Raw genomic sequence first — 27123 nt, forward strand, 5'->3', positions numbered from 1 at the left:
TGCGGTCTTGTGGGCGCTATGACCCGGAGAGAGCCGAGAACCCGACTGACTGACTCCTGCCCAAAACTTATGAAGGACCCAAACTTTTTTTTTCCTCCCTCCTGTCTCGCACTCTCGCTCCCTCCCTCTCTCTCTCTCCAAATTTCCTTCATTCATCCACCGGGCCTGTGTACGTGCGCGCAGGCATGACCGTCTGGTAACGACTGGGAGCCGGCCGCCACAGCAGCAGTCTCTCCCCTCACGATGTCCCCGGGGCTCCGCGGCGCGAGAGGAGCCCTGCTCCCCGTCTTCCTCTGCGCCGCTCTGCTCCTGGCGGCGGACGCGCAGTACGAGAAGTACAGCTTCAGGAGCTACCCGCACAGCGAGCTGATGCCCCTGGAGTCCGCCTACGGGTACGCGCTGGACCAGCACGCCGCGGAGAACTGGAAAGAGAGCATCAGGTACCTGGAGCTCAGCCTGCGGCTCCACCGGCTGCTCAGGGACAGCGAGGCCTTCTGCAGCCGGAACTGCAGCCGGGTCAGCCGGGAACACGACTCGCTCTTCGCCGACAGTGAGCTGCGCGTCCACGCTCACATCCTGCGCCGGGCGTCCTGCCTCAGAAAGTGCAAGGCGAACCTCCCCGTCTTCTCCGTCTCCTACCCGAGGAAGGAGGTCCTGGATGCGTTCGAGAAGAGGATGCCGTACCGCTATCTCCAGTACGCGCACTACCAGGTGGGGCTTGTTAATGCCTTCCCCGCTCGCCGAGAACGGAATCCCGGTTCGGTAGCGGGGCGCGCATCGACTTCCAACACGATCCAAGCGCTGCGTGTTGTCTGTCACGTTGTTTCGCTGTTAGTCACGGCGAAGCTTGCAGAACAGTAGGTGAGATTATAGGTGTAGCCGTGCGTCTTTAAACCAGAGCAGCAACAGGACCGGCGCTGTGGGGTTTTGAGCGATACATGTCATTTTCTTCCCCATTTACACGGGATGCTTGGAGACCGAGGTAGTCTTGTGGCAGTATCAGGCTACCCAATGAGAGTCCCAAATTAGATACGAATGCAGACAATGGATTTATTTGATCTATTGTCTATTTAAGAAAAAGCTCATGGGGTTTACATTTTTAACCAGACGCTTCACTGTGATCGGCCGCACCAAGCGTAAATGATAAATTAGGTGGGGAGCTGCGTCAGCAGGCGTAGGCTGCAAAGGAACGAATGATAGGGTTATTCCCTGCTGAAAAAAGGTGAAAGAAAACGCAACGTTTCGGCCGTGGAGCCTTCTTCAGGTGTGAGGAAACGTTGCGTTCTCTTTCTCCTTTTTTTCAGCATGGAATAAACCTATTACTTGATAAATGTGTTTTCCATTTCACTGCAGTTCAGAAGCTCCTGTAAGACGAACGCCCAGGAGGTCTATGCACGGTGAATGAAAATAGTTGTTATTATTATTAATAATGAGATTTTTTAAAACAAATCTTTTGAAACGGTAGGCGTGACTTCAGGGTTGTGTGCCAGAGGACAAGTACATTGTTTTTCCGTTCACAGGACTGCCGTGCTTGTGCGTAGTCTTGTCTGTGAGGGAGCCCCGCGGTCGTTCTGCGTGATTCGAGTTTTTCCGTGACTCAGAGCGCGCGGGGCGGGGGGCTGGATCAGAGCTGCCACGTCCCCCGCGCCCTGCAGCCCACCTTTCCGGAGTGTAATTCTGAGGATGGGACTGAGATTTGTTTTGTGTGCATTTGATCATAAATGTATATCTTTCATCCCTCCATCCTTTTTCTAACCGCTTCACCCCATTTACGGTCGCGGGGGAGTTTGCATCTTTCAAAAGTGTAATGATGGGGAAAAAAATCGATATTGTTTCATTTTTTCATTCCGATTTTATCAGTCAATTGTTAAAACGAAACATCAGAATTGCGAAGTGAACAGCCTTGTTTATGAAGGTGTGAAGCATTTATATGTCCAGTGTTTGGGGAAAAAAATAGTGTACATACTTGTTTAATTATAGCTACAGAGGTATTGTATATGGTGCATTATTTCTGTTCTGTCTTCCATACTTAATGTTGGTTTCACATAAAGCCTACTAGGAAACCGATTCAAAACTGAAAAGCCAGTCACTGTAAGAAATACACTTTTTGTCTTTTGTGTCTTTAAAAATCCAGCCGAGAGTAGCGATATCGTGTTTTGAGGACCAATAATACCTTCAGACACTGTTTGGCTTTCCCAGAAGGGGGCTGCTGTTTGGAAACCTCTTTTATTTTCCACGGCGAGTTCCAAGAGAGAACTTGCCCGGTTTTAAGTACAAACACAGGTGGGGCTGTGGATTAGCCAGAGGTATAGAGCGGTAGTCGGCGGGGGGTGGGGAGATTGGGCAGTTCAGCAGGAATGCAGACAGTAGTGCCCCCCCCAGAATTATTCACACCCAAGTGAGGACTAGAAACCCCGTAACAAAGATTTACGAACTTGCTTAAAAACCGCAAAAAAGAGATGGCTTTATCTTAAAAACATTGCACAGAACAAAGACGCATTTGTCACACACGATAAAGACCAGAAAACACAACGGGTCACATTCACTCGCACCCGTGTAGTTAGTATTTTGTAAAGCCTCCTCTGGCAAGGATTTCTCTGCCCGGTGTGTCCTATAGTGTCCGTGAGCGTTTGGCACTTCGGAGGAGGAATATTGACGTTTCCTCCAGATAGAACTGCTCATCCTTTAGACCCTTTATTTTCCATTTGTGACCTACCTTCTGGATTCGGAGTCACAAGGGTTCAACAGGAGTCTGGAGATTGAGACTGCCTGTCAAGAATATTTATGTTGTGTGCAGCTAACCATTTATTTGCATGCTCTGGATCATTGTCATGCTGGAATGTTTCTTTTAGGGCGAAGCTGAGCTTCTTAGCAGAGAGAACCAGGTGTTTGACCAAAATATCCTAACAGAGGAAATCACGAACTCCAACACATATCTTACCAGGGGCTCCAGGGCCCTTGGGTACAAAAACCCCAAAACATATTAGACCCCCACCACCACCATATTTCACAGGGGGCATGAGCTTTTACCCTTACAGGCGTAACTCTGAGGAGCACGCCCCAAAAGCCCAATTTGCTTTTCGTTTGACCCCAAGACGGGGTTCCGATGTCCAGATGGAGTTTGGTAAATTCAGGTTGCCCCTTTCTGCGGTGCATCCTCAATAGACGTTTGAGTAAGTGCAGAAAGCACTGTAAAGACTCTGGCTCCACAGCAGTTTGATCCATCTTAGGTTTTATGAACTACAGACTGTGATGTGAATTAATTAGAACAAAAATTCCTTGCACTTGTACAGTTGGCGTCATCCCAAACCTCCTCACATGATGGAATTGTACTGGTGAAGTGGATAAGCAGGTATTTGTATGCAGTACCTAATTTAGCCCTGTTGTTTGATTTTGCATCCTCAATGTGATGAAGAGGCCCTTGCCTGCTAGAACCTGAATGCAACCAGGCAGCTGTGCAGCTGGAGTCTCATCTCCATTCCCGGTTTGGAGATTTCCGGGTTGACTTGCCTCTGTTCTCGGTGTTGCAATACAGATCGTGACCAGTGAGGCCAGGCAGAGGCTGTCCAAGCTGAGCCCATGCCTCTCATTTGGGCTGATTAAGGTAGCTTGCTGGCCATCAGTCCTGGTCTCTTACCTGTGCATTTATAGGTGTGGGACAGGTATTGAGGTGGGATGTTCTAGAAGAGATGGGAAATAAGAATATGTAGCTGTTTGTTACCATTAAACATTCAATTAAACACTATATTTAAGCAAGGACCTCAATTAGATGTACTTCTCTCTCTTCTCCCTTTCCATGTAATCTGTCACCGTGCCTTGTTCATATTCGGTCTCATTAGTAGCTGAATCCTTTTTATTTTTTGCACATTTCAATGATGTTGTCAATGACACTGTGGCTGTGCCACTAACACACAAGGAAAACCTGCTCGGTGGTATTCTCTGACCAGACTCTCGCCCTGTGAGTCTTTGAATTGCAGCTCAGTTCTGCAATAAAGGAGTTTTCCCTAGACGTGTCTGCCAGACTATTGACAGGAAACTGAACCAAATAACCCAAACCTGCCAGGTTAGTGCTGAGCACAAAAAAAACTCATTAAAATGTGCAAAGGGTTTGTAAAAATGAACTAGCTTATACAGTTACACATTTTGCCCACATGTGCAGCTAATGAGCTGGGAGTCCTGCTGTGTGGAGTAAATACCACAGTCTCATTTAGAGTCCCTGTGTGGAAGGGAGGTTAAGGGTCGGGTTAGGTTTGCTGTATGGGGGTGGGGTTGAAGTGCACCAGGAGGAGAGCTGGTGTCCATCTGTGTCTGTGCCTGATATTTCTCAGGAAGTGGTGAACAAGTGAATGTGCATATGCTCACTCATTATGTGTGCTCTCCAACTTTGTTCTCCGTGCTGTTAAGTTTTACAGCATATTTCAAAAGCCTCAAGGGCTCAGACCTAGTCAGCTCAGCTTATTTCTTCAGTGGATTATGAACCAGAGGACCCAAGTGGAAAACAAGAGGAAGTGCTTTTAAAACTGAGAATAGGAGACACTTCTTTACTCAAAGGGGTTTGGGAGTGGGGAACAAGCCACCCAGCTGTGTTGTTAAAGCCGAGACCCTGGCTTCCATGAAGAAACAGCTGGATGAGATACTGGGGAGAATTAGCCTTTAACAACCAAATGGGCTAGATGGGACGAACGACCGTCTTCTCATATGTAACCTGTATATGTTCTTAAGAATATTTGACTGTCCTCTGTCTGTCCCCCCTAGGAGAACCACCTGGAAAAGGCTATTTCAGCAGCGCACACCTACCTACAGAGAAACCCCAAGGACGCTCTGATGCAGAAAAACATGAACTACTACAAGACCCTGTTCGACGTGGAGGAGTATCTCATTGACCACGAGGAACAGCCTTACGAGGTGAGGGGCCCGCCTTCCCAGCATTCCACAGGCCCGTCCTGGTGGGCGCTCATGGGCCGGGGAGGGGGTCAGGCAGTGTGTGGTGGGCATTTTTACATGACGTGAAATAAAACGAACGCAGAAGCCTCTGGCCGGCTGTCACTGGCTCCTGTCATCCGCGGGGTCTCGCCGTCTCTCAGGGAAGTGACTGAGTGCTCGTCTCTCGTGTTGCAGGGCGTCTTCCTGAAGGCCGTCAAGCTCTTCAACGCGGGAGACTTCAGCAGCAGCGCGCGGGACATGGAGCAGGCCGCCTCTGAGTATTTCAATGTGTACGACCTGTGCCTGGCAGGCTGCGAGGGCGCCTACGAGATCACGGAGTTTAAGGACTTCTACCCTTCCCTGGCGGGTCAGTGATCACTGACGCTCCCCCTGCCCTCCTGGCAATCGCTGTCCCCAGCTCCCAATCATCAGGGCCGTATTATATGGGGGAGGGGTCAGAGGTCAGAGGTCAGGAGCTCGGGAGTTCTAACTTGGGAGTCCCATGTCATCGGCGTTTCCCCAATCTGTCATTAGTCCCCGTCATCGCGACACGCCAAGAGAGCCATGCTCTCTGCAGGGGAATTTCAGTTCTGATATTTTTTTTAAATATGACGTTTCTTGCAGATCTCTACACGGACGTGCTGGAGTGCAAGGTGAAGTGCGAGGGCAATCTCACCCCCAACGTCGGGGGGTTCTTTGTGGAGAAGTTCGTGGCCACCATGTACCACTATCTGCAGTTTGCCTATTACAAGTGTGAGTACAGGACTGCGGGGGGGCGTCTGTGCTGATGTGGCAATTATATACTGCTCTAGTGATTCCAGCTGCCTTGATAGTTACAAACAGTAGTTACTAGTGTTAGTGTCTCAGTTAGACACTGTACTTGGCCCAGCTATTTAATTAACAGCAGAACTTTACGTTTCTGACCGGCCTTGAAGGTGTTTTATGGGCATCAGGACTTCTAGTGACGTGCACTTTCTCAGTAATCGACTGTATATGATCTTAAGAAAAATCCCGTTAAGAAAATAATTAGATGAGTTGTTCGCTTGACTTCTTGGGTTGAAGCAAAAGAACGGGAGACACTAGGTCTGCCACTCCTGATTTTACAGATAATGTGTAGGTGACACAACACTATGCATATAATGGAGAATACACTAACACAGCAGTGTCTAGCACCATTCAGGGCCTGGTGTAGATGCTGCTATTTAAATGGGGGTTGAAAGGGTCGTGGGAAGATCTGCAGTGTGCCCCCAGTCCTGACGCAGGGTGGCAGTGCTGGGAACCCACCGCGGGCTGTAAGGTGATCCTCTTTCTTCCGCTGGGCAGTGAACGACGTGAGGAACGCCGCCCCCTGTGCGGCCAGCTACATGCTCTTCGACCCCGACGACAAGGTCATGCAGCAGAACATGGTGTACTACCGGTTCTACCGGGAGCAGTGGGGGCTGGAGGAGAGCCACTTCCAGCCCAGGCCGGTGAGTTGTGGACGCTCTGCCCAGCAGCCCTGTAGCCCTGGCGGGGTCCGCGTGCCGCAGGGCCGTGCCAGGTGAAACGAATTTGAACGCAAGCCTGGACCGCGTTTCCAAGTGTGTGCTTCCCGTGGGTCGCACAAAGGTTTAAATTCTCTTGAGAGACAGACATCTCCTCTGTTAGCACAGACCAAATTACATTCCTGTAGTTGCTGAGTCAACTGGGAGAATCCTTCACTGGAAACAATTCATTACGACGATTTGCTCTCCAAATGTGTTGAGCGCTGTCCCAGTGAGCAGCAGTGCCTGTTCACGTCCAGCAGAGGGCGCTAGTCCTTATGTCTGAAACTGCCGGAGTACTGGCCCGATAATTCCGGGGGGCTTTGTAATGAAATCTGCTGCACAACCAGTCAGGTAGAGAAGTGTGTAACTGCTTAATTGATTAACTTGAGGAGGAATTTTAAGTAGGCTGGACTCTAGAAGTCCAGCATGGAATTTAGCCTGGACAGCTAGGAGAACTAATGAAATTGTCTTTGTAAGGAGGGGCAGTCGTTTAAGCCTCAGAATAGAGTGATGGTTTGTCCTACACCTGGAGTGAGTAAGTACCCTTTATGTCAGGGTACTGTCTGATACTTGGGGGGTCCCTCCCCACTCACATACCCTCCAGCCCTCAGTGACATGACTGTATGTTGATTCAACTAATGACTGAATTAAATTAACTTTACTTAATTGTCTAAGCCTTGGAGGTGGCCTTTGTAGCCATTACATTCTACACAAAATTTAAAATCTCCAGCCTTCAGGTAGATGGGTCTTATTTGTTTTTGAACAAAATAAACTTTATTCCACAATTAGTACTCACATTAACATAGCATAAAACGTTGGCTAAGTTATAAACTTTCTTTAAAGGATTATTGTCTGTTTTTACTGTGGTTGTGGTGGCTTGATTTGCACGATAAAAGAGCTCCAAGCTCCAGGCCCTGGCCCTTGCTGTGGTGCCCAGTTGTGTTTTCCCTGGCCTGGCTCTGAGACCGTGGTTGTCCAGTCCTCCGCAGGAGCTCAAAGGGACCGGCGTTCCCTCCTCAGCCCCTGTACAGCCAACGTAGATGGGTTTAATTAACCAGTTTATTAGCTCAGGTGAGGCCTTAATGAAGTACCAAGAGCTGGGCCGGATCAGAGCCGATGGGGGGGTTCTGAGGTCTGGGGCTCCCCTGGGTCACAGTGCTCCCCCAGTCGGCCACCCTGTCCTCCCTGGGGCTCAGCTGTTCAGCTTAAAGGAAGGTGCAGAACTCCGCACTAATCTCTTCCCATTTTGGCAAACTCTCTCCCCTCCCCCCCAAAATGACTCTAAAGGATTTCCCAGCAGTCCGTTCAGCAGAACAAAGCCCTGCGTTGTGCGGCGCTGTACCCCTGGGGTTGGGGTGTGTTAGAATTCTCCTTGTCTAGAGCTGCTGCACAGCAGGGCAGGAAAGAGACTCCAGCCTGAGCTCCTTTCATGGAGCCAAGTCAGGGGCTCGTGTGGAAACGTGTCCAGGGAAGTGACTTTTTGATTTCTACAGCCGTTGGATACTGCAGCATTGCAGCGACTTAAATCAAAGCAACACTAACAGTCAAGGATATTTTATTCAGGGCAGAGGAGTCTCTAAAAGAGGAATTTGCCGCCCATATTTTAAATGTAATTGCAGACATCTAAAGATACAAAACTAAAGACATAGCAGAAAATAAAGGAAATCAGTTTTCCGCGCTAAAAGTCATTTTTGGGAAAGGAGCTGAAGATTAGGGAAAAGGGAACAAGCTGAGTGAGAATGTTGCTGGTCAGAGCTGATGGATTGCTCTTCCTGTGCTGTCCTGCCCAGGAGGCTCTGAGGTACTTCAACACGACGATGCTGCAGAAGCAGATGCTGGAGTTTGCGGCGAATTACCTGCAGGCTGACGACGAGGTGAGCATCTCTGCCAGCCCACGTGAAGCCCAGGGCACCCTGGGGTGCTGAGCCAGAATCCTGTGACCTGTCCTGGCTGGTTTCACATAGGTCCTGGCACCCCAGTTTAGCCGCTTAAGAGCTCAGATTAAGTTATGTTGAGGTTGTTCAGCTCACCGTGGGAAGAAAAATCGACAGAGCCTTACTAGATTAAAATGAGCACACTAACACTCACGACACACATCAACAGCTCAGTGGAGTTCAGATTCTTCACAGGGAGTATTTTTGCAGTAGATCACCCCGAATCAGCTGTTCCTAATGTCGGGGAACACTTTTGACAGTTAAGGAGGTAGTTTGATCAGCTGTTTGAATGTGGTCCCTTTAGGTTAAAGGTTTAAAAGATCTTTGTTTGAGACTCTAAATCATTGAACAAGTCACCTGCTCCATTTATCACAATAAAATTGTGTGCCTCCGAGAAATCAGTGACTTACTGGTTGGATGTAAAATGGGGCTCTCTGGCAGCAGGGTTGGAGACCTTTAAGAGTAGTGAAAAAAGCATGAAAAAACACCTGGGGATACAAACCTGCTGGAAAATATGAAACAGAGTGATGGAATTAATCATGTGAATTCTGAATTAAAAATATGAGCAGGCACAGTCTAGACTTCTGTATGTGAATATAGAGTGAATGCTGTGTGCGTGTATGTATGTGTGCGTATAGAAGCATGCTATTCAGACATCGATCAACACACCCTGCCACATGCAGCATGCTTACTGACAATCCTTCTGTGTCCACTCCCAGGATGTGGTGACCTCAGAGGTAACAGGGGCAGGTCCAGACGAGCCCCCAGATGCCGAGTTCGAGGGTGTGGGGGATTATGAGGAGTCCATCTATGCAGAGTGGTGGCAGGAGCCCAAAACCAAGGGTGATGTGGGTGAGCCCTAAGCCAGACACTCTTCGCCTGACCACCTTTTGGACTTGGATGTCCCTCAACACACATACCTCAGTGGCCTGGGCTCTTCTCAGAGAGGCTTCGTGCTGGCCAGGACATTAGGACAGGAATGGTCCCAATCCCAGCTGGAAGCAATGCACACTCTCTAGGCACTTTTGAAAAAGTCTTACAGAACTACAAAAACACTCAGACTGACTGTTCAACTGGATAAAGACTTCTTTATTATTTTTGTGCCTTAAATACAGAGTAATCTGAACAAAACAGACACTGCAGCTCCTGTTTTCCCAGGAGGCAAAAATGTTGTTCTGAGAAGACCCCTCCTGTTCGAATGCGATAGAAAATAAACCGCGGAGAAGTAGTTGAGGGTCACACAGGCTGCAGAGCCCAGTGCTCCACTGTGCGTTCGATGTGCAACACCAACCTGCATTTCCTGACCCTGAACTACGTGAACTATTTTGAGGAGTTTTTTCAGAAGCAGTTGTTTGAGTAGACCAAGGGCTACTGTAACCTGGGCAATTAGCTGAATATTATGCAAAATACACAGAATGTGCTTTGTCAAAAAATTAAAAGTGTAAATGACAAAACCTACTCCTTTACGAGGCGCTTAATTGTATGTAGCTCTTTGAAATGGGTTTTTCAAATCTTGGCCTATTATCTTTTATGACGGCAGTTGACTTGTTTCCTGTATTTATGTGTCAACTGTCTGACTTGCGTGCTGGAGGAGAGGCACATCTGCCAGAACGCAATAAAGCAGGGTTCTGCGTTCAGAAGGTCCCTGCTTGCTTTCTTCAGAGCTCTGCTCAGCAGCAATTCCCAGCCCCACCCACCTGTTCCTGCCCCCGGGGAAGGAGGTAGGACACTTCCAATGCTCCAGACAACTGTACTCCTTAGGAACAGCGTAGGCAACTATCGGCTCCCCCGTGATATTCACAGAGTTAGCGGACGTCAGTACCGTCCAAATAACAGCTGGTGAACTCCTGCTCTTCCTGTGTTTGAAACTCCACCTTCCTCCTCATGCTCATCCCATCACTGCTGAGCCGATTCCTGCCTCGGGGGAGGACATTCCCACTAGCCCTGTCCCCAAGGACACACTGTCCCTCTATCAGCCCAAAAGCAGGGCAGAACGAGCCTCCTCAGCTAGCCTTAAAGACCTCGGTTCGCGTGTGACCACTTCAACCCAGAGCTGCAGGTCTGGCAGGTCTGAACGGAATTCTGCACTCATTGTATTGTTATGTACATACGTTTGCCCAGACCCTTCAACGGTAAACAGCGTTAATTCCAAAAATTCAAAACCCCTCAAGTGCGTAAACAGTTATTTAGATTATTACAGTTTTTTAAAATAAAACGTTTAAAAGGAGAACTGTACCTTATAGAAAAAAAAACATTAAAGTATCAAATATACAACGGTTCTTTTTTAAAAAAAATGTACACATTGTTCCGACCACTTTGCTCATACCCTAACCCCCCTTTCCAAACCAAGCCCCAAGGCCAAGTCAGAGGGTTGAGGCAAACGTGAAAGATCACTGGAGTTGCCAAGGACTGAAACTCATGGGGACGGCTCGCCTGGAGCTTCTAGTCCACATGGCCCCAGCCCTGCGGGGGGTCTGGTTCTCTGTACACTCCTCAGCTGTACCGTCCTGAGGTCCCAAGGGCCAGGCCAGAGTCAGTCCCTCGCAGCGAGCACATCGCCATGCTGCCCTGTCGAGGCCAGTGTTCACTCCTCCTGTCAACAGGGGTTCGAGCTGTTGGCTGTCGTTCTTCTCCAAAGCTTTTCGCAAGGTCGAGCGGGGCTTAGGTCTGCTTCCCATGGGCACGAGGGGGAAATTAGTCCCACGAGGCTTTAACTAAACTCACTTAACCGTCTTCCTATGCCGATGGTGAGTTGAACAGACCTGCGCACTCTGCTGGACCACTGCCCTCGAGGAGCACGCTTAAGCATTACAGTCTTTCGAGTACATGCTGGCGAGCACAGAACCCCGTCATATACAAACAACCATATGTGGAGCTGCCCACAACTCCTCCCACACCACGGGGCTAAACATCAGCCACCTGAACTGCTCTGTCTCAGGCCCTGCAAGATGCACAAGCCCTACGAGTTGCCGCAGTGTTTGTGTCTGTGCTACTGATATAACTTCTACACAATGACATCTTCTTTTATTACAGCCTGTCTCCAATCACAAAGCCAGGGGTAGAGCTGGAAAGCAGCAGTATTTTCTGCCGGAGGCAAACAGCTTCTCTAGTCTCATGCCTGAGAGCAAGCAGAGTTCTGCACAAGCAGTGGTGTGCCAATCCCCTTGCAAGCACTAGCATCGTCAGTGATTGGAACAGGCTATGAATTTATCATTGCTGCTACACTGGATTCTTTTTCTATGAAACGGGTGGACGAGCTTCTCAGGTCAATTAGCTACTAGCATCCAGACGAACAAAAGTGACTACAAAAGGGAGGAGGATTTTTGGCACTTTTTTATGCAATGCTTTGTTAAGAGAGACCTGATATGATTTCTGGGGGTTCTCAAGAGATGCATTGTGCTGGCCAGGACATTAGGGCAGGAATGGTCCGAATCCCAGCCCAGAAGCAGTGCACGCTCTCCAGGCACTTGCGATTCTCCAGAATCTCGCATATTCTCAGTCCGTTTGGCCGCTTCCAGAGTGTGTGAGGGTGACACTGTCTCTCTGGTAAAGAGCCTGATGCCAAGGAGGACCCACGTGCAGGTGAGCAGTGGAAAGCATATGAATGATCTTTCTCCTCTCCATTTTCCCAAAACCATTGAAGATGTTCCACAGCGCAAGCTCGGCTCTCCCCAAGATAGAGGCGCTATGCAAGAACCCCAGTCTTTGCTCCCCCCCCAGTTTCAGCTTTTGTTCAGAAGCTACAGGTGAAAAGTTTGAAACAGCTGCCTGGTTTTGAGGTGAGTGGAGGGGCAAATAAAAAGTGCATGACATCAGCTGTAGAGGGAAGCTGCCAACTCTGCTGGGAATCTGGAGATGGCAGAATTAGGATCAGGGTCAAATGTTAGTCTTCGTCAGCCACTCCAGAACTCACCATGCAGTTCATTTAATTTCTGAACTAACCCAACAAGACTCCAGTTTCCCAGTACATAGTTACAAACCAATCGGACCTTCATTCCAGTTCAAGCAGTACTCTGAGCTGCTGCCAACAGCTGGAGAATGGTGACTGAATACACCACGCTAAATACATCCTCACTTCTGTTCCTGGAGAGTCCCAGCCATTCTGGTTTTACAGATAGAAAACTGTAAGATACTCATTTTTCATCAATGATTAAATTACAGATGATTAAGGACTAAATGAATAATTGATTCAATTAAATGATTAACATTGTAGATAGAACCAGGAGCAAGAAGCAAGGATTTCAATTATGTGTCACACAATGGATTTTAGCTGAGCTAAGCTACAAAGGGCTGTTTTCTCATTAGGGTGAAAACAGACAAAGTCATTTATGATTAAAGCACGTCAATGCTGAACCAATGCAGCCTGCCTTACAGCCTGGACTAGTTCAGCTTGGACCAGTAGATACCTTCTGGTTCCCCAAGCTCACAGTACAGCCTGGACCAGCACACATTTTTATTCCTCAGTGGGAGTCGGGTCAGGTTGCTGACCTACCCTTTGCCAGCAACAGTCAATGAAGCCTGGAGTCAAACGGGCTGCTCTTAGGTTCTCTGACACTTCATAGTCAAGTGGCCTGAGTTGGTACACCAGATTGGCACAGAGAAACTGTGATGCTACAGATGCCTAGACTTAACACCTCCAGGGTGTGATGCCAGCATAACATGTTGTCCCTCCATCCTCTCGGGTTTTGACATTTAGAGGCACACTGCAATAAGAGAGCATGGGGAGATGAGATGGGTGCCCTGCCCCAGAGCGTCCTGGGAAGGTACACCATCTGGACCAGACACCGAGCAGAACAGCCACAGCTCCTTCCTCGTACAGGCCCTGCCCGTAAAAACAAGCCCCATCTCTACAAAAGTTCAGGGTTCACAAGTCTGTCTGGTGTGCTCAGCTCTTGCCTGTGTGCCGGTATCAGGGTTCCCTCGGTCCGCTCCAGGTCTCCGCCAGCCCCAGGTACTCGGGGTTCTCCGCGGTTGGCGTGACAAAGCCATTGGCAAGCCTTGTGGGCGCTCCCTCAGCATGTCCGCCCGCCGCCTTGGCGCCCAGGTCCAGGTAGTAGGGGTTGTCGAAGGCAGGCACAGCACTGCCCATGGGTACCAAGTACTCGGGGTTCTCCACACTGTTGCCCGGCGCCAGCCCGTTGGCAAAGCGGGGCGCTCCGTGAGACCTGCGGGGCAGAGTACTGGGCCGCTCCGTGCCGCCTCTGTTCCCACCCATGGGCTGGTTTATGTACTCTGGGGAAAGGGAGAGAGAGAACAGCACAGCTCATCATTCATGTGATTGTGCCTGAGAGATGCATGAGAACATGGCTGGAACCTTCCTCCTACAACAGAACTCCGATGATCCAGAAGGGAGGGATAGAAACATTGAAGATTTTTCTATATCTCTCCTATATAGGTTTTGCAATATATTGTCATGTATTGTGCCCATACTGAGCATGACACTGAAGAGGGAGAGGAAGGGCCACTCAACTGGTTCAGCTGGTAAAAGACTTGGCTGAGCACAGGTTGGGCACTCTGTGATCACGGGTTCGAGCCAGGAGCATGTCATTAGCAGACTTGCCGATTCTCCAATGAAGCACGACCGGCTAAATGCCACTAAGGTATTTAGCCCTCCTTGCCCAGAGCCTGTGATGTGTTTAAACACGAGTGTTTCAAAGGTGGGCAGGTCAGAGGAATCCGCCTGCGCCTGCTCATTCTCCCTCAGGTGTGCTTACGGGCTTCACAGCAGCGAGCCGAGACGGGAAAGACACAGACTTGGCTATTCCAAACCGGAAAGGCGTCGGAAAACCAATGGGTGATTGTGAATGGAAAAGAAAATAAGGTGCTCAGCCACAGAAGAGCTGTTAACCCCCTGCAAGGTTATGGCGACAATGCTGGAGGTGCCAGGCCATGCGGTACCAAGGAAGGGGCAGAACAGAGCCGTCCCAGACTCACCGTGTTGCGGGGCAGCGCTGGGGGGGTGTGCGTACCCATCAGCCTCCACATCAGAGTCGCTGCCGGGGCCGAGAGTGGGGTCCTCGCAGTACCGCAGCACCGTGCTCCCCGGGCTGCAGGGGCCACCCCCATCCCCGTCCAGGAACACCGAGTCCGACTGGTCCCCTGCAGACCGCTGCGACACGCTGCGGGCCAGGGAGGGGTACTGGCCTCCCCATGCTCCTCCGCCGGGCAGCGTGGGGCCCTGGCTCCGCCCCAGCGTGCTCACGGATGGGTACAGGCTCCGCCCTCCCACAGGGCCGTCCCCTTCCAGGGCCTGGTCCGTGCTCTGAGGAGACGGGGGAAAAAAGGCTGTCACAACTCCAGGTCCCCTCCACAAAGTGGAGTTCATGATAAGTAAAGGTCACTTTATTGGCCATATACAATCTCGTGCATTAGGAATTCGTCTTTTCGCATACCCCAACTTGCTCTCCATGAGACTCACAGACAGGGAGAGAAGCCTGGGGTCAGAGCGCAGGGTCATTTATACGGCGCCCCTGGAGCAGTTGGGGTTAAGGGCCTTGCTCAGGGGCCCAATGGAGTTAGATTCCTCTGCCGGCCACGGGATACGAACCGGCAACCTTCCAGCCACAGAGCCACTGCACCATGATAATGATCATGTGCTGTACATGTATATAACATTTTGGCTCCCCCGGGACGCCGAATTGGATAAAGAGCTTAGAAAATGGATAGACAGAAGGAATTGGCTACTCTTGGCCTGACAGATCATAAGAATTTCTCACTTTACAACATCAGAAGAGGCACATCTGATTGGAGGTCATTCAGCCCAAGGTACTCCATCAGTTCCATTGCCCTTCAGTCATGCAACTAGTTTGTACTGCTTGTGCTAGGAACCAAGCCCCTCAAGCATGAAAATGCCTCAGAACACCCTTTGGAAAGCAACAGTTTAGAATCATCAATCAACTTAACCCACAATAATTTTTATGAGGTGGAAAAAGGTGGAGCACCTAGTGATACCCCATGCAAAAAACAATGGGGAGAAAATGCACACTCTATACAGAGAGGCATCCCAGGCTGAAATCGAACCCAGGACCTTGCAGTAATGAGACAGTAGCAGCTCTGCAAGCACCATCAGTCCTGAATAGCTGAACCACTGGAGCTGGTTTTTATCTTAACTGGACTTGATTAGAGGAGACTTGCACACAAAAGCACGCACTCCCTCTCACTCAGTGTGACCAGAGGTATGAACACAAGCACACACACACACACACAATCCCATGCCCTTCCACTGACCCTGTGGGAGGGGTGACGCGTGGGCCCATTGCTCTGGTCTCCCCCCCTGAAGAAGACTGGCTGAGGCACCAAGTACTCCTCTGCGTCCAGCAGGTCCCGCATGTCTCCCTCTTCTGCCATCAGCGTCCGGTAAAACTCGCTGTCCAGCGGGCTGGACAGGCTCATCTGCCCGTCATTCTGAAAGGGCAGAAAGAGAGAGAGTGAGCGTCTGCTTGGGTCAACGGGGCCATGCCTGTCATTCCGAGAGGCATTAACAAAAAAGAGAATGAATGAAGAAACTGAACATGCATTTGACGGACAATGAGGAACACCTCCGATGAGGCTGCTACAAGAACTGCCTAGTAGGTTTTTACACACTGGTAAGCCAAAAGGTACCGTGCAGTCAGAGACCCACCTGTATGACCACATATTTGGAGGGGTCTCTGGCCATGGTACTGAACTCTGTCACCAGCTCTCGGAATTTGGGACGACTCTCTGGGTCGATCATCCAGCCTGGGGATTCACATGCATACACAGGCCATTACTGCTACTGCTCTCTCATTTATTCCCCTCTATAAATATCTCCCTCCCAGTAGCTCCCTATAGCCATCTATTCTGCTGTCCTTCTCTTTGGTCCTCCTGGGCATGTCACACCAAACTCTCTTATCCCGATTCCTCATCGCTCACCCTTTCTCTTTCCCCTCTGTCCCAAAGTTCCTGGCAGACATCTCCATTCCCTCCCCATATTTCTACCAGGCTCCAGTTCCCCCTACTCGTGCCTGCCCATGGATCTTCCTCTGACTCCCCTTTCTCCTCTCCAGAACCCCAATCCATCCTTCCTCCTCTCTCTCTGCTGCTTCGTTCTACCCCCCTGAACCTAACCCATCTCAGATCCCCCCATACCTCTCTCCCACCTTCCTTCCTCTCTCCCCCTCTGCCCCTGAAGAGATCCCTCCCTGGTGTCCAGTTCCTCCTCTCGGTCCCCAGAACCTGCCATCCTCTCTTACTCACACTTGACCATGATCATGTAGACGTCGATGGTGCAGATGAGGGGCTGTGGGAGACGCTCCCCCCCCTCCAGCAGCTCGGGGATATCCCGGGCGGGGATCTGGTCATAGGGCTTGGCCCCATACGTCATCAGCTCCCAGACTGTCACCCCTGGCATGCAGAAACAGTTTCACTGATACAGCCTTCCCCACGTGACCCACACACACTACTACATTCATTCTGAGCACAGGTTGGGCTCCAGATGTCACGTGTTTGAGCGGAGAGCCAACTGGACATCCTGCACACAAGAAACTCCCGTGACTCGCCAGGCGTCCACAGGCTTGCAGGGACATCAGTGCTGCCCCTCCTGGCAGGCACCATGGATTTAAGGCCAAATGGATTCTGCCAGTGTGTATGTCAGAGGAGGACTCGTGTCCTCATGTCCCATTCTCTCGTGAGGTGAGTGGGTACTGGGAGTTGTTCCCAGAGATGGTCGAGTTTTAAAACAACTATTCCAATATATCATTAACAGTTCAAGGCTTATTAAAAAACATGCACTCAAGTCAGTTGCTTATACTAATCTATCTCGAGAGCTATTAGTATACAGCAACACGGTACACAGGGAAACATATGACATGACCGTACAGAAATCATATTAATTACAGTCATAAGAACTGAAATTAAAATAAGAAGAGTTTTGTCATGAATTTTCTAAGGCCAGGATTCGAGCAGCGTACCGTAGCTCCACACGTCACTCTGGTGAGTGAATCTCCTATGCATAATGGACTCCAACGCCATCCATTTAATTGGCACCTACACACAGGGAGCACAGGAAAACACAGTGTCAATGAATCACACAAAGTTGCATGATATTACTGCCAAATAGTTGAACCTGCTCACAGGTTAGAGCTTGCTATAGGCAGGTATTCTAGATCCAGACTTGTGCATCTGCAGTATTATTACTAACTTATTTGGTTGACTGTTTTATTCAAAGTAGAGCTGGGCGATAATTCGATAATAATTATCGCGATATAATTTTCCTCGATATAATTTTAACAAAGGTTCCATATATATGTTTATGCTTTGCACACGATATGCGCATGCGCACAAAATACTGCGCGAGTGTGTTGCAGACTGGGCAGCTAACAGATTTGTTTAATGTTTCTGCTGTTTGGCAAGTGTTGGTTGTGTTCTTAAAATAAAAAGTTGTTTAATTTACCAATTAACTGCCTGGTTTCTTCAACTTTCACTCAGGAGAAAAAATCTGCCTTTAAACTTGAAAGAAATAATGATTTGACATGTATCGTGATAATTATCGATATCGACTGATATGAACATTTTTATCGTGATAATGTTTTTGGCCATAACGCCCAGCCCTAATTCAAAGCATCTTACATTTGCACTTATTATACAGCTGAGTGTGTTTCCTGGAACAGTTCAGGTCAAGCACCTTGCTCAATGGCACACAACAGCAGAGTCTCACCTGGGATTTGAACCCACAACCTTTCAGTCGCTACTCCGGACCTCTACCTACCACTCTACACTGCTGGCCATTAAACCGGTTTTTAGGAAACAAAATTGTAGCGTCACAATTTAATCACGATGTAACAGAATGTGACAAAAGCCTCAGATTAAGAAGGACAGGTGTCTACCATTAAGAGGTGTACGACTGATAGTGATACAATATCACTCCTCTCAAATGGCCATTTGAGCATCTCCAAGAACATCCATTATTGGATACACGATAATGTGTTATAAGCAAATGCACAGAAACCATAAAATGACACCAGCCTGCATCCTAAGCTGCAAGAGTCTAACTGTCAACCTTGGATTGACGGGCACACAGAGAGGCAGAGGGCCAGACAGATGAGTGCCTACCTTGCCCCCGTCAGCGTGGTACTCGGTCTCGTCGATGTCCAGCAGGCGCGCCAGGCCGAAGTCGGTGATCTTGACGTGGTTGTGATTCTTCACCAGCACGTTCCGGGCCGCCAGGTCCCTGTGAACCAGCCGCACGTCTTCCAGGTAGCTCATGCCCTGCCAGCACAGACAAAGAGGTGTAACCAGGGTAAGATGGACAGAAACGCGGAGACCGAGGACCAGCTGCGGCTAAGAGGGAGGGACAGACGGGGACACTCCTCCGGGTCCAGGGCAAGGGGGCAGTACCGTACCTTGGCGATCTGCACACACCAGTTGAGCAGGTTCTGGGAGCTGATGCGGTCCTTGTGCTCGCGGACGTACTCCAGCAGGCAGCCGTATGGCATCAGCTGGGTGACGAGCTGCACCGTCGAGGTCAAGCAGATGCCCAACAGGCGGCACACGTAGGGGCTGGCCACTCCCGCCATCACATAGGCCTCCTGGACAGGGAGGGAGAGGGGTTCACAGGACGCTACACAGCCGCACAGAAGCTCTCATCAGGGCGGGGGGGGGGGGGACTGACTATGTAGTCTGCAATACAGAGACTGCCTGAAACAAACAGGGATGAGATCGCTGTCCAGGTGGATGGACGCTCCTGAGTCACGCCAACGGACAGACCAAGTTAAGGTCGACAGAAGCAAACGTCATGAGAGGGACAGACTGACGGACAAAAAAAGACTCACATCCAGAATATCCTTGTTGGCCTTGGGGGAGGTGTTCTCTCTCAACACCTTGATGGCCACGGGGATCTTCACATTCTCTCCATCCGGAGTCCAAAAGCCCTGAGCGGAAGCAGAGGAGAGACCAGCAGAACAGTAAGAGGTGGCGATGGGGCTGTTACAGACTGTGGGCAGTATCGGCGGCACGGGGAACACGGGGCTTCTTCACCGTGGCCGAGCGCTCACCTTGTAGACCGTGCCGAACGCCCCAGAGCCGAGCACCCTGTCCTTCTTCAGCTCCGTCTCCTTCAGGATTCGCATCTGGGCCTGGTTAGGCACTGCGCCGCTGGGAGTTAGGGGCTCGACCAGCTGGGGGAGAGGAAAGCAAAAAGAGGCCAGCAGTAAGAAAGATCTACAGCCTTGTGGTGCCCCAGAAGGTTCCCCGTATTTTATAAGAAAGCAAACCCTTCTTCTCACTTCCGCTCTTGACCTCTCTCATAACTCGGCTTCTCGCTTCAACTCCTCTCCCCCTCTCACCTCATGCTCCTGCAAGAGCCTCCTCATGGTCTCCTTCCTCTTCAGGTAGTGCTTCCTCCTCAGGTAGGCAACAAGCAGGGCCACCAGGATCAGGAAGAGCAGGACCCCGCCCACCGCGGCTGCAATTGACGTTGCCGGCCTATCAGGGGACAACAGACCACCGGGGCCGTCACGCCATTGGCTCATCTTTCCACACGCCCCTAACTACATCCCACCACATTATCCCAGATGAACCAATCAACAAACAGAATACTTTTTGTTACAGCGACAGCTCCACTCTCTGCTTCCACACAGTTTCCACTTGAAATTATTTTAAAAAACAGGTACAGTGACAGCTACTTCACAGTATAGCTTAAAAATGTATCTATCACGTTTATAGTGCAATTATGATGATGACTTATATAGAGCTCCTATTTTAAACCTTGTGCTTTCAAAGGCTTACTCCACTCTTCTTTAAAACATGCCATCTTACTTAATCCAACTTTATTGTTTCCAAAGTGATCAAGACACTTATTAACAATTCCCAGAGACCAAGGGAGGGAGGCCAATCAACCACCCAGCTAATAATAATTGCCTTTCTCATCTGAAAATATGATCCTTCTTTGAATTGCTGGAACAGTGCAACCCATTGCAAAACAAAAAATGAGGCACAACTAAGCACACTGGTGACATTTATACCAGTGTCTTAAGCTAGAAACTTCAGATGAGTCACCAAAAAGAGGCTGTTACATAGTTAGGGACCCAGTAGTTTTTTTATAAGTTGCCTGGGTACAGCTGCATAAAGGATTTTAATGAAGATTTGCTCTTTGTTCTTCTTTAAATTTAAGTGCAGTGGAGCTGAGCCTAACACATGAAATTCAGTGCCATAGATAAAAGGAAAAAATATTTCACACAAAGACGCGTTTTATGTAAACTCAGCGCCTGAACCCTTTTGAAAGAAAGCTGCTGACCCTTCGGGCTCAGTCCTTACCCAGCCTTCTGGTCGATGGGACAGCCTCTCTCATCCAGCAAGCTGCATCTGCACAAAGGACGACAAAAACAAAAACTGTTCCCCTCATTTTTTCATTTCCACACCAGGCTCCAGAACCCGGTTTTCTTTTTTTTTTTAAGTTCTTGTTTCAGATGAGTTGCTGGATGTCAGGTGAACAGTGTGTGCACCACTGGGCGAATATTTTTGCAGCTGCAAGTGTTTGTTTTGCTAAAGTGTACATGCGTCTCCAGGTGCTTGGAATTGTCTGTGTGCATACATCGCACACATCACTAACAGCTGTGGTTTGTCAGCTCCTGCACACAAACCCCCCCCCATGCCTGTGTGCATCACACTTACGAGTGGGTGCAGTTGGTGCTACAGGTCTGGCACTGCCCTTTCTCATCAGGGTACTTCCAGATGGTATAGTGGCCATCCTTGACTCCACTGGGGCAGCGTGCCACACAGCTGTCCCCATCCTGGAAATTCTGGCATTCTTTGCATTGGTCCGCCCCCTGGTAAAACCACAGCGAATGAATGTGCTGATAAACACCTGGGTGGCAACCCAGACAGCCAATCACTGCACTGATAAACATAGGGTTGATATACACAGCCAATCACTGCACTGATAAACACAAAGTCTATTGTAATGTTGTCAAATGCAAGGGGGAAAAAACCTTTTCTATGTAAAAGGAGATTGATCTCTGTAATCCTACACTGACAAATCAAGGCAAATGCAATCGTCCTGCCTCAGTGTCCCAGAATGCCCTGCAGAGACTTACCGGTCCATCGCAGGAAGTGTCGTTTTGGGGTTTACACTCTGGGTGACAGGGAACACAGCGCAGGCCATCAATGTACTCCCGAATATCCCTGTGCACAAACCACAGACAAGTCACACTAAAATACTCCACAGTTTTGAATAGGCAAAGTACTTCACTCTCTCTAAGGGGATGTTAGCTTATAGCTTTGTTAAGCATGACCAGAATCCATTTCTTTCAGTATTTTAAAGGGGAACTGCACCCCAGTTTCTCTGACCAGTTATTAAATCTTGGAAACAAAATAATTGACATAGAAATTTTGACAAATTTCAAATGAAGCACAAAACCGTAAACTTTGTGAAAGTACTCTAAGTCGCCATGTTGTTGCAAACTTGCAATCTGAGTTCCCACAAATTGGGACAAGATACAGCTCTTCCTGCTCGCAAGTCACTGTAATGAGGAATGCAATGTGACGTACAAGTGAATAAATAATGGTTGTGCAGCAGACATTTCACTGCAGAAATGTTCTAACGTAGTCTGCACGCAGAGTTAACAAGTAGTATTTGTCAGCAAAACCATCTCAAAATCAAAAGCAATATTTCTATTGGACTAAAAGAGATATATCCACAAGCCAGCTTATAATAAGGCTGCAACACCTCACCAGAAGTCTTGTTGCCTCTTTCTGAATTGCAGAACTTGGCGCAGCGCAAAACTGGAAATTCTGCCGATTTTGTGATGTAAACTGGAGGTTTTACAAGTTACTGTATACTGTGCATTTTACTTTTATTGTGGTTTGAAATGCACTCATCAATGCTGATTCTTTCTAACTCTGAAATATAAAAATAGAGTCGCAGTTCCCCTTCAACATCTTCTGCAACTATCTAGTCTTCTTGGATGGCTCTTTACATCAAACAGCCCTGGGAAGACCTTTGAAACAAGCACGCAACCATGCCCTTATTTTCGGGAAGCGAAGTCGTATCAAGATGATGACAGCTCCTGAGCATATCTTGTGCTACTGTGCAATGGAAGTTTGCACAGGAGGGTTTTTGCAGTGAGTCAGTGGGCTGAGTTGTAAGGCGTCTCTCACCCCTGGGAGATGTTACACTCCTTGACGCATTCAGACCCTCGCAGAAATCCGTCACATGACACACACTGGCTTGGCCCCGGCCCCCAGCAGCTGCCATTGGTGCAGAGGTGGTAGCAAACCCGCCCTTCCGCCGCTATGGAGACAAAAGGAGCGAATAAAATCGAGGGCAAGAGAACCAATAAGGGTGTGAATTGAGACACGGCAACCAATAACACAGCAAGCAGCTAATCACATTGAAAGAAGGCGCACGCAGACAGAGACAGAGTCCAGGAATCACGCAGAGCTCGTACCGCAGACGTTGGGGGGCTTGTTGTGGGTGTCAATGAGCTGCTGGGTGTGTGGCTGCTGGATGGTCCCCCAGGGCAGAGAGGGGGTGTAGCAGAGGTTGGTGTTGTCATGGAGGAGGACCAGCCCGCCGCTGACCTCTCGCAGTGACCGCAGCCCGAGGGACTCCACCTGGACCGACTGGACGCCCAGCGAGATCACGCCCCTGGACAGAGGGAGGGACAGAGAGGTGGAGGGACAGAGAGAGGGCCGTGTTATGCGTCTCTGGCAATACCTGATGGGCTTGTCAATACACTGATAAAAGTGTTTGAACGTGGAAAAAAGACCCGGAATTATTCTCGAAGTGGACGGACAGTGAGCCCACCTGTACAGCATCCGGCCCCGGATGACCGCCAGGTTCTCGAACACACCGAGGTCTCTCAGGCTATCGGGCCAGGCTTCAATATACAGGTACCCTGACAGACAGACACACGATCTCATGAAGGGGGAGCCCAGTTCACTATATTTGGTGGCAATGTGGAGGATGCAAGATGGCTGTGAGCTGGAAGGATGTGGGTTCAAATCTGTTGTACACCCAAGCAAGCTATTTTACTCAAGATTGCCTCAGGAAAATACCCAGCTGTAAAAGTTGGTTAAAAATATAGAGTGGATAAGACAAATTAATAATAATCCACAAACACTTCACTTTGTCTTCCAATAGAAACCCATCTTTATAAGTACATGAGTGAATTTGTGGCTGCACAAGTGAGACAGAGGGAGGGGTGTACCTGTGATCTCCGTCAGGTCTTTAAATACGCTAAGCTGGCTCACATCCAGGCCTGACTTGTTGGTGGCTGGGTCACTGTAACACACAGAAGGAAGTCAGGCATGCAGAACGACACGCACAGCAGGATCAGGCACAAGAGAAGGAGCAAATGGAGACTCTCCTCCTACCCAGCAAAGGTATCCGCCAGGAAAGCCAAGCTGCCGAAGATCTTGGCACAGCCCCGGAACAGGCCGATGTTGGAGGGGTTCACTGACGAGACCCCCTGTAGAGATCCCATCCCCAGCCCGTAGCACACTGAGAGAGGAGAGGGCAGAGAACAGCTCATGTTATTGATTATATTTCTCATATAAGCAAAACCACACGGCTGTATCATCAATGCGAATAGAAGTCTTTCTGATTTTCATAATTTGAATAGAGACAGAGACAGGTCAACCAAATGGCAACATTTAATCGAGTCATTGTGCTAATGAAGTTGAATTACTTTAGCAAGCACTAAAAGTGAGCTCATCAAAAGACAGAGGAAAGAAATAAGAGAATTCAATACAGGGTGCACACTCTCGCCACGCACACAAAAAGCATGCACTGGCAGTGCAGACGCCTACACACACCCCCTGCAGAAATCGGTGCAGAGACGTGCACAGAGGAGGTGCGCACCTTTAGGGCACTCCCCATCACACTTCTCGCACTTCTGCTCCCGGTTCACTATCACTTCCTGCGTGTGATTGGGGCAGACCATCGTGCACGAGCCCACCACTGTGGCCAGGTAGTTATCTACAGAGAGAGAGAATTGGAAAAGCAAGACAAGTCAGGAAGAAAGGGCACAGGGACAACTGTCAAGTGCAGAATTTCTATTTGTTTTTATTCAATGGAAATATTCACTCATTGCACATATATTTAACCTGAATACTGTACTATTTCTGTTTTCTGCATTATTTATTTTTTATCTTCTAGAGAGATGGGGGAAGGGAGAGAAAGAACACAGATTTACTTGAACTCCGATCCAAATTTACTCTACGTTTCTATCGCAATGAACAACCGAGAACAGATGGATGGATCTCAAAGCATGAGGAAGAGACCGCATGCGATCTGGAGGGAGAGGCCAGAAGAGGAAGGGTGGGGAGCGGGACTGGGCACGCAGGAGGAAGTGATGTCGGAGCTCACATGGGCACTCCTTGACGCAAGTGGCGCCAAAGCTGTACTTCCTGTCCTTGTTGGGCTCCGACTGGAAGGTGACGGGGTTGTAGACGGTCGGAGGGGGGCAGTCCTCCTTGCAGGTCCCACTGTCGTTGACTTGGCGACAAGCCTGGGGAAGACCAGATGAGCAAGAGGCAGACACGGGGGGGGCGAAAGAGAAGAGGAGAGAGATGGAGAGGAGAAGAAGAAGGGGGGATGGAAAAGGGGAAAGGGAATGGAAAAAGAGATATCACCTCTGAGCTGCAATGCACAAAGAGCACGCCCGGAGAAATGTGTGCACCGAAGTCCTACATGACGTCCACTGCATGCGCTGGTCAGGCGAGCAGCGGCGAGACTCACCAGGCAGTCGGTGTCCTTGGGCCCCGTGCAGCCGGCTGCACACTGCTTGTGGCAGCAGTCGCTGGGCTGGGGACCCTTGCAGCGCCGACACCCGGAGGCACACGGAGTGTATGTCACTGCACAGAGACGGGGAGGAGCAACGTCAGTCTCCCGGACAGCAGCATGGCCAAGGGGCATGCCTCACACAGACACTCGCAGGACAGAGACTGGCAGGCTGGCAGAGACCGTTACCCACGTAACAGGCAGGCAGACACCATTGCACATAGGACACAGAGACGGACAGGAAGACAGTGTTACTCACAAGTCTGACAGTCCTGGTTTCCTTCTCCCCAGCAGGACTGGGGCAGACACGAGGCAGAGCAGGGTGGGCCTGGGACAGAGAGACAGGCAGTGTTACCATGCTGATAACTTTGTTAGAGCTTAGAGGCTTCTTCTTCTCTATACAGTATTACAGTCAGTGTACTGCATTTCTGTCTCTCCCTGTATTCAATATTACAGTCAGTGTACTGCAGTCCTGTCCCTGTATTCAATATTACAGTCAGTGTACTGCAGTCCTGTCCCTGTACTCAGTATTACAGTCTGTGTACTGCAGTCCTGTCCCTGTGCTCAGTATTGCAGTCCATGTACTGCAGTCCTGTCTCTGTGCTCAGTATTACAGTCCGTGTACTGCAGTCCTGTCTCTGTGCTCAGTATTACAGTCCGTGTACTGCAGTCCTGTCTCTGTGCTCAGTATTACAGTCAGTGTACTGCAGTCCTGTCTCTGTACTCAGTATTACAGTCAGTGTACTGCAGTCCTGTCTCTGTGCTCAGTATTACAGTCTGTGTACTGCAGTCCTGTCTCTGTGCTCAGTATTACAGTCAGTGTACTGCAGTCCTGTCTCTGTACTCAGTATTACAGTCAGTGTACTGCAGTCCTGTCTCTGTGCTCAGTATTACAGTCTGTGTACTGCAGTCCTGTCTCTGTGCTCAGTATTACAGTCAGTGTACTGCAGTCCTGTCCCTGTATTCAATATTACAGTCAGTGTACTGGAGTCCTGTCCCTGTACTCAGTATTACAGTCTGTGTACTGCAGTCCTGTCCCTGTGCTCAGTATTGCAGTCCATGTACTGCAGTCCTGTCTCTGTGCTCAGTATTACAGTCCGTGTACAGCAGTCCTGTCTCTGTGCTCAGTATTACAGTCCGTGTACTGCAGTCCTGTCTCTGTGCTCAGTATTACAGTCAGTGTACTGCAGTCCTGTCTCTGTACTCAGTATTACAGTCAGTGTACTGCAGTCCTGTCTCTGTGCTCAGTATTACAGTCAGTGTACTGCAGTCCTGTCTCTGTACTCAGTATTACAGTCCGTGTACTGCAGTCCTGTCTCTGTGCTCAGTATTACAGTCCGTGTACTGCACTCTCACACTCACAGTTGGCAGGCCGCTCCTGTATATCCAGAATCTGCCTTAATTTGTTCTGTTGATCCAGGATGTCTGTCCAACGGATGCTGTTGGGGAAGCAGAGCTGGAGGCTACCCGCAATCCGCACCCCCCCCAGCAGGATCTCTGTGGGACAGAGCAAGAAAAGTTAGCTGCATGGAGATACAGACCGATCCCCGTTCCCAGCCTCTCCCTCCTCCCTGTCCTTCTTCTCCCTCCCTCCCCCCTCCTCCCTCTCACCTGTCAGGCTCCTCAGTCTGAGCTGCCGGAGCCCTGGCCCAGCCTCCTGGGACACCGAGTTGTCCAGCACGGCCAGGGCCAGGGTGCTATTGTAGAGCTGGGAGCCCCGGATGATACGTAGGTTCTCCAGGGGGATGGACTCCACGGTGGTGTGGGCAATCAAGACATAGCCCTGCACCTCCACAATGCCCTTCAGAGACACAAGCCGAGACAGAACCCAACACATTGATGAAGGCAGTGGATTGTGTTAAAAGAAGTCAAATCACTGAAGCTCTTGACCAAGCTCTTGTGACCCGGCTCAGTTTCTGCACATGAGCTTTTTGTGAAGTTTGAAGCGAGTCTGGGTTGGCCACAGAACTGTCAAAGTAACAGCTAACAAGTAATAAGG

At 49.6% G+C, this 27123-nt stretch overlaps 2 protein-coding genes across 2 annotated transcripts in view; one reads left to right on the forward strand and one right to left on the reverse strand.

The window, feature by feature from the left end:
• p3h4 (prolyl 3-hydroxylase family member 4 (inactive)) lies at positions 1-9841 on the forward strand. The gene is made up of 7 exons (XM_006638252.3): positions 1-711; positions 4756-4905; positions 5119-5290; positions 5548-5676; positions 6247-6392; positions 8240-8323; positions 9103-9841. The coding sequence occupies exons 1-7, from the start codon at positions 244-246 to the stop codon at positions 9244-9246; spliced, it is 1293 nt and encodes a 430-aa protein (XP_006638315.2). The 5' UTR covers positions 1-243; the 3' UTR covers positions 9247-9841.
• The window catches only part of erbb2 (erb-b2 receptor tyrosine kinase 2), a 27890-nt gene continuing 10218 nt past the window's right edge, over positions 9452-27123 (reverse strand). The window contains exons 3-27 of the mRNA XM_006638253.3: positions 26736-26925; positions 26487-26621; positions 25384-25452; positions 25083-25198; positions 24711-24852; positions 24204-24320; positions 23717-23843; positions 23551-23624; positions 23148-23238; positions 22789-22988; positions 22499-22631; positions 21436-21523; positions 21014-21168; positions 20657-20704; positions 19687-19825; positions 19396-19518; positions 19174-19272; positions 18745-18930; positions 18455-18610; positions 17314-17389; positions 16601-16747; positions 16005-16102; positions 15611-15787; positions 14318-14645; positions 9452-13615 (exon numbers count right to left, since the gene is read on the reverse strand). Coding sequence (XP_006638316.3) covers positions 13293-13615; positions 14318-14645; positions 15611-15787; positions 16005-16102; positions 16601-16747; positions 17314-17389; positions 18455-18610; positions 18745-18930; positions 19174-19272; positions 19396-19518; positions 19687-19825; positions 20657-20704; positions 21014-21168; positions 21436-21523; positions 22499-22631; positions 22789-22988; positions 23148-23238; positions 23551-23624; positions 23717-23843; positions 24204-24320; positions 24711-24852; positions 25083-25198; positions 25384-25452; positions 26487-26621; positions 26736-26925 — 3537 coding nt within the window. The 3' untranslated portion in view covers positions 9452-13292. The remainder of the gene's footprint in view (positions 13616-14317; positions 14646-15610; positions 15788-16004; positions 16103-16600; positions 16748-17313; positions 17390-18454; positions 18611-18744; positions 18931-19173; positions 19273-19395; positions 19519-19686; positions 19826-20656; positions 20705-21013; positions 21169-21435; positions 21524-22498; positions 22632-22788; positions 22989-23147; positions 23239-23550; positions 23625-23716; positions 23844-24203; positions 24321-24710; positions 24853-25082; positions 25199-25383; positions 25453-26486; positions 26622-26735; positions 26926-27123) is intronic.

This window comes from Lepisosteus oculatus, chromosome 28 (genome assembly GCF_040954835.1).
Source record: "Lepisosteus oculatus isolate fLepOcu1 chromosome 28, fLepOcu1.hap2, whole genome shotgun sequence".
Lineage (NCBI taxonomy): Eukaryota > Metazoa > Chordata > Actinopteri > Semionotiformes > Lepisosteidae > Lepisosteus > Lepisosteus oculatus.

Bases quoted from the DNA above. Each gene is read 5' to 3' on its own strand.
- p3h4 (XM_006638252.3), top strand. From the start codon at position 244: ATGTCCCCGGGGCTCCGCGGCGCGAGAGGAGCCCTGCTCCCCGTCTTC. The intron at 712-4,755 runs GTGGGGCTTGTT...TGTCCCCCCTAG, and splicing joins TCCAGTACGCGCACTACCAG to GAGAACCACCTGGAAAAGGC. The intron at 8,324-9,102 runs GTGAGCATCTCT...GTCCACTCCCAG, and splicing joins ACCTGCAGGCTGACGACGAG to GATGTGGTGACCTCAGAGGT.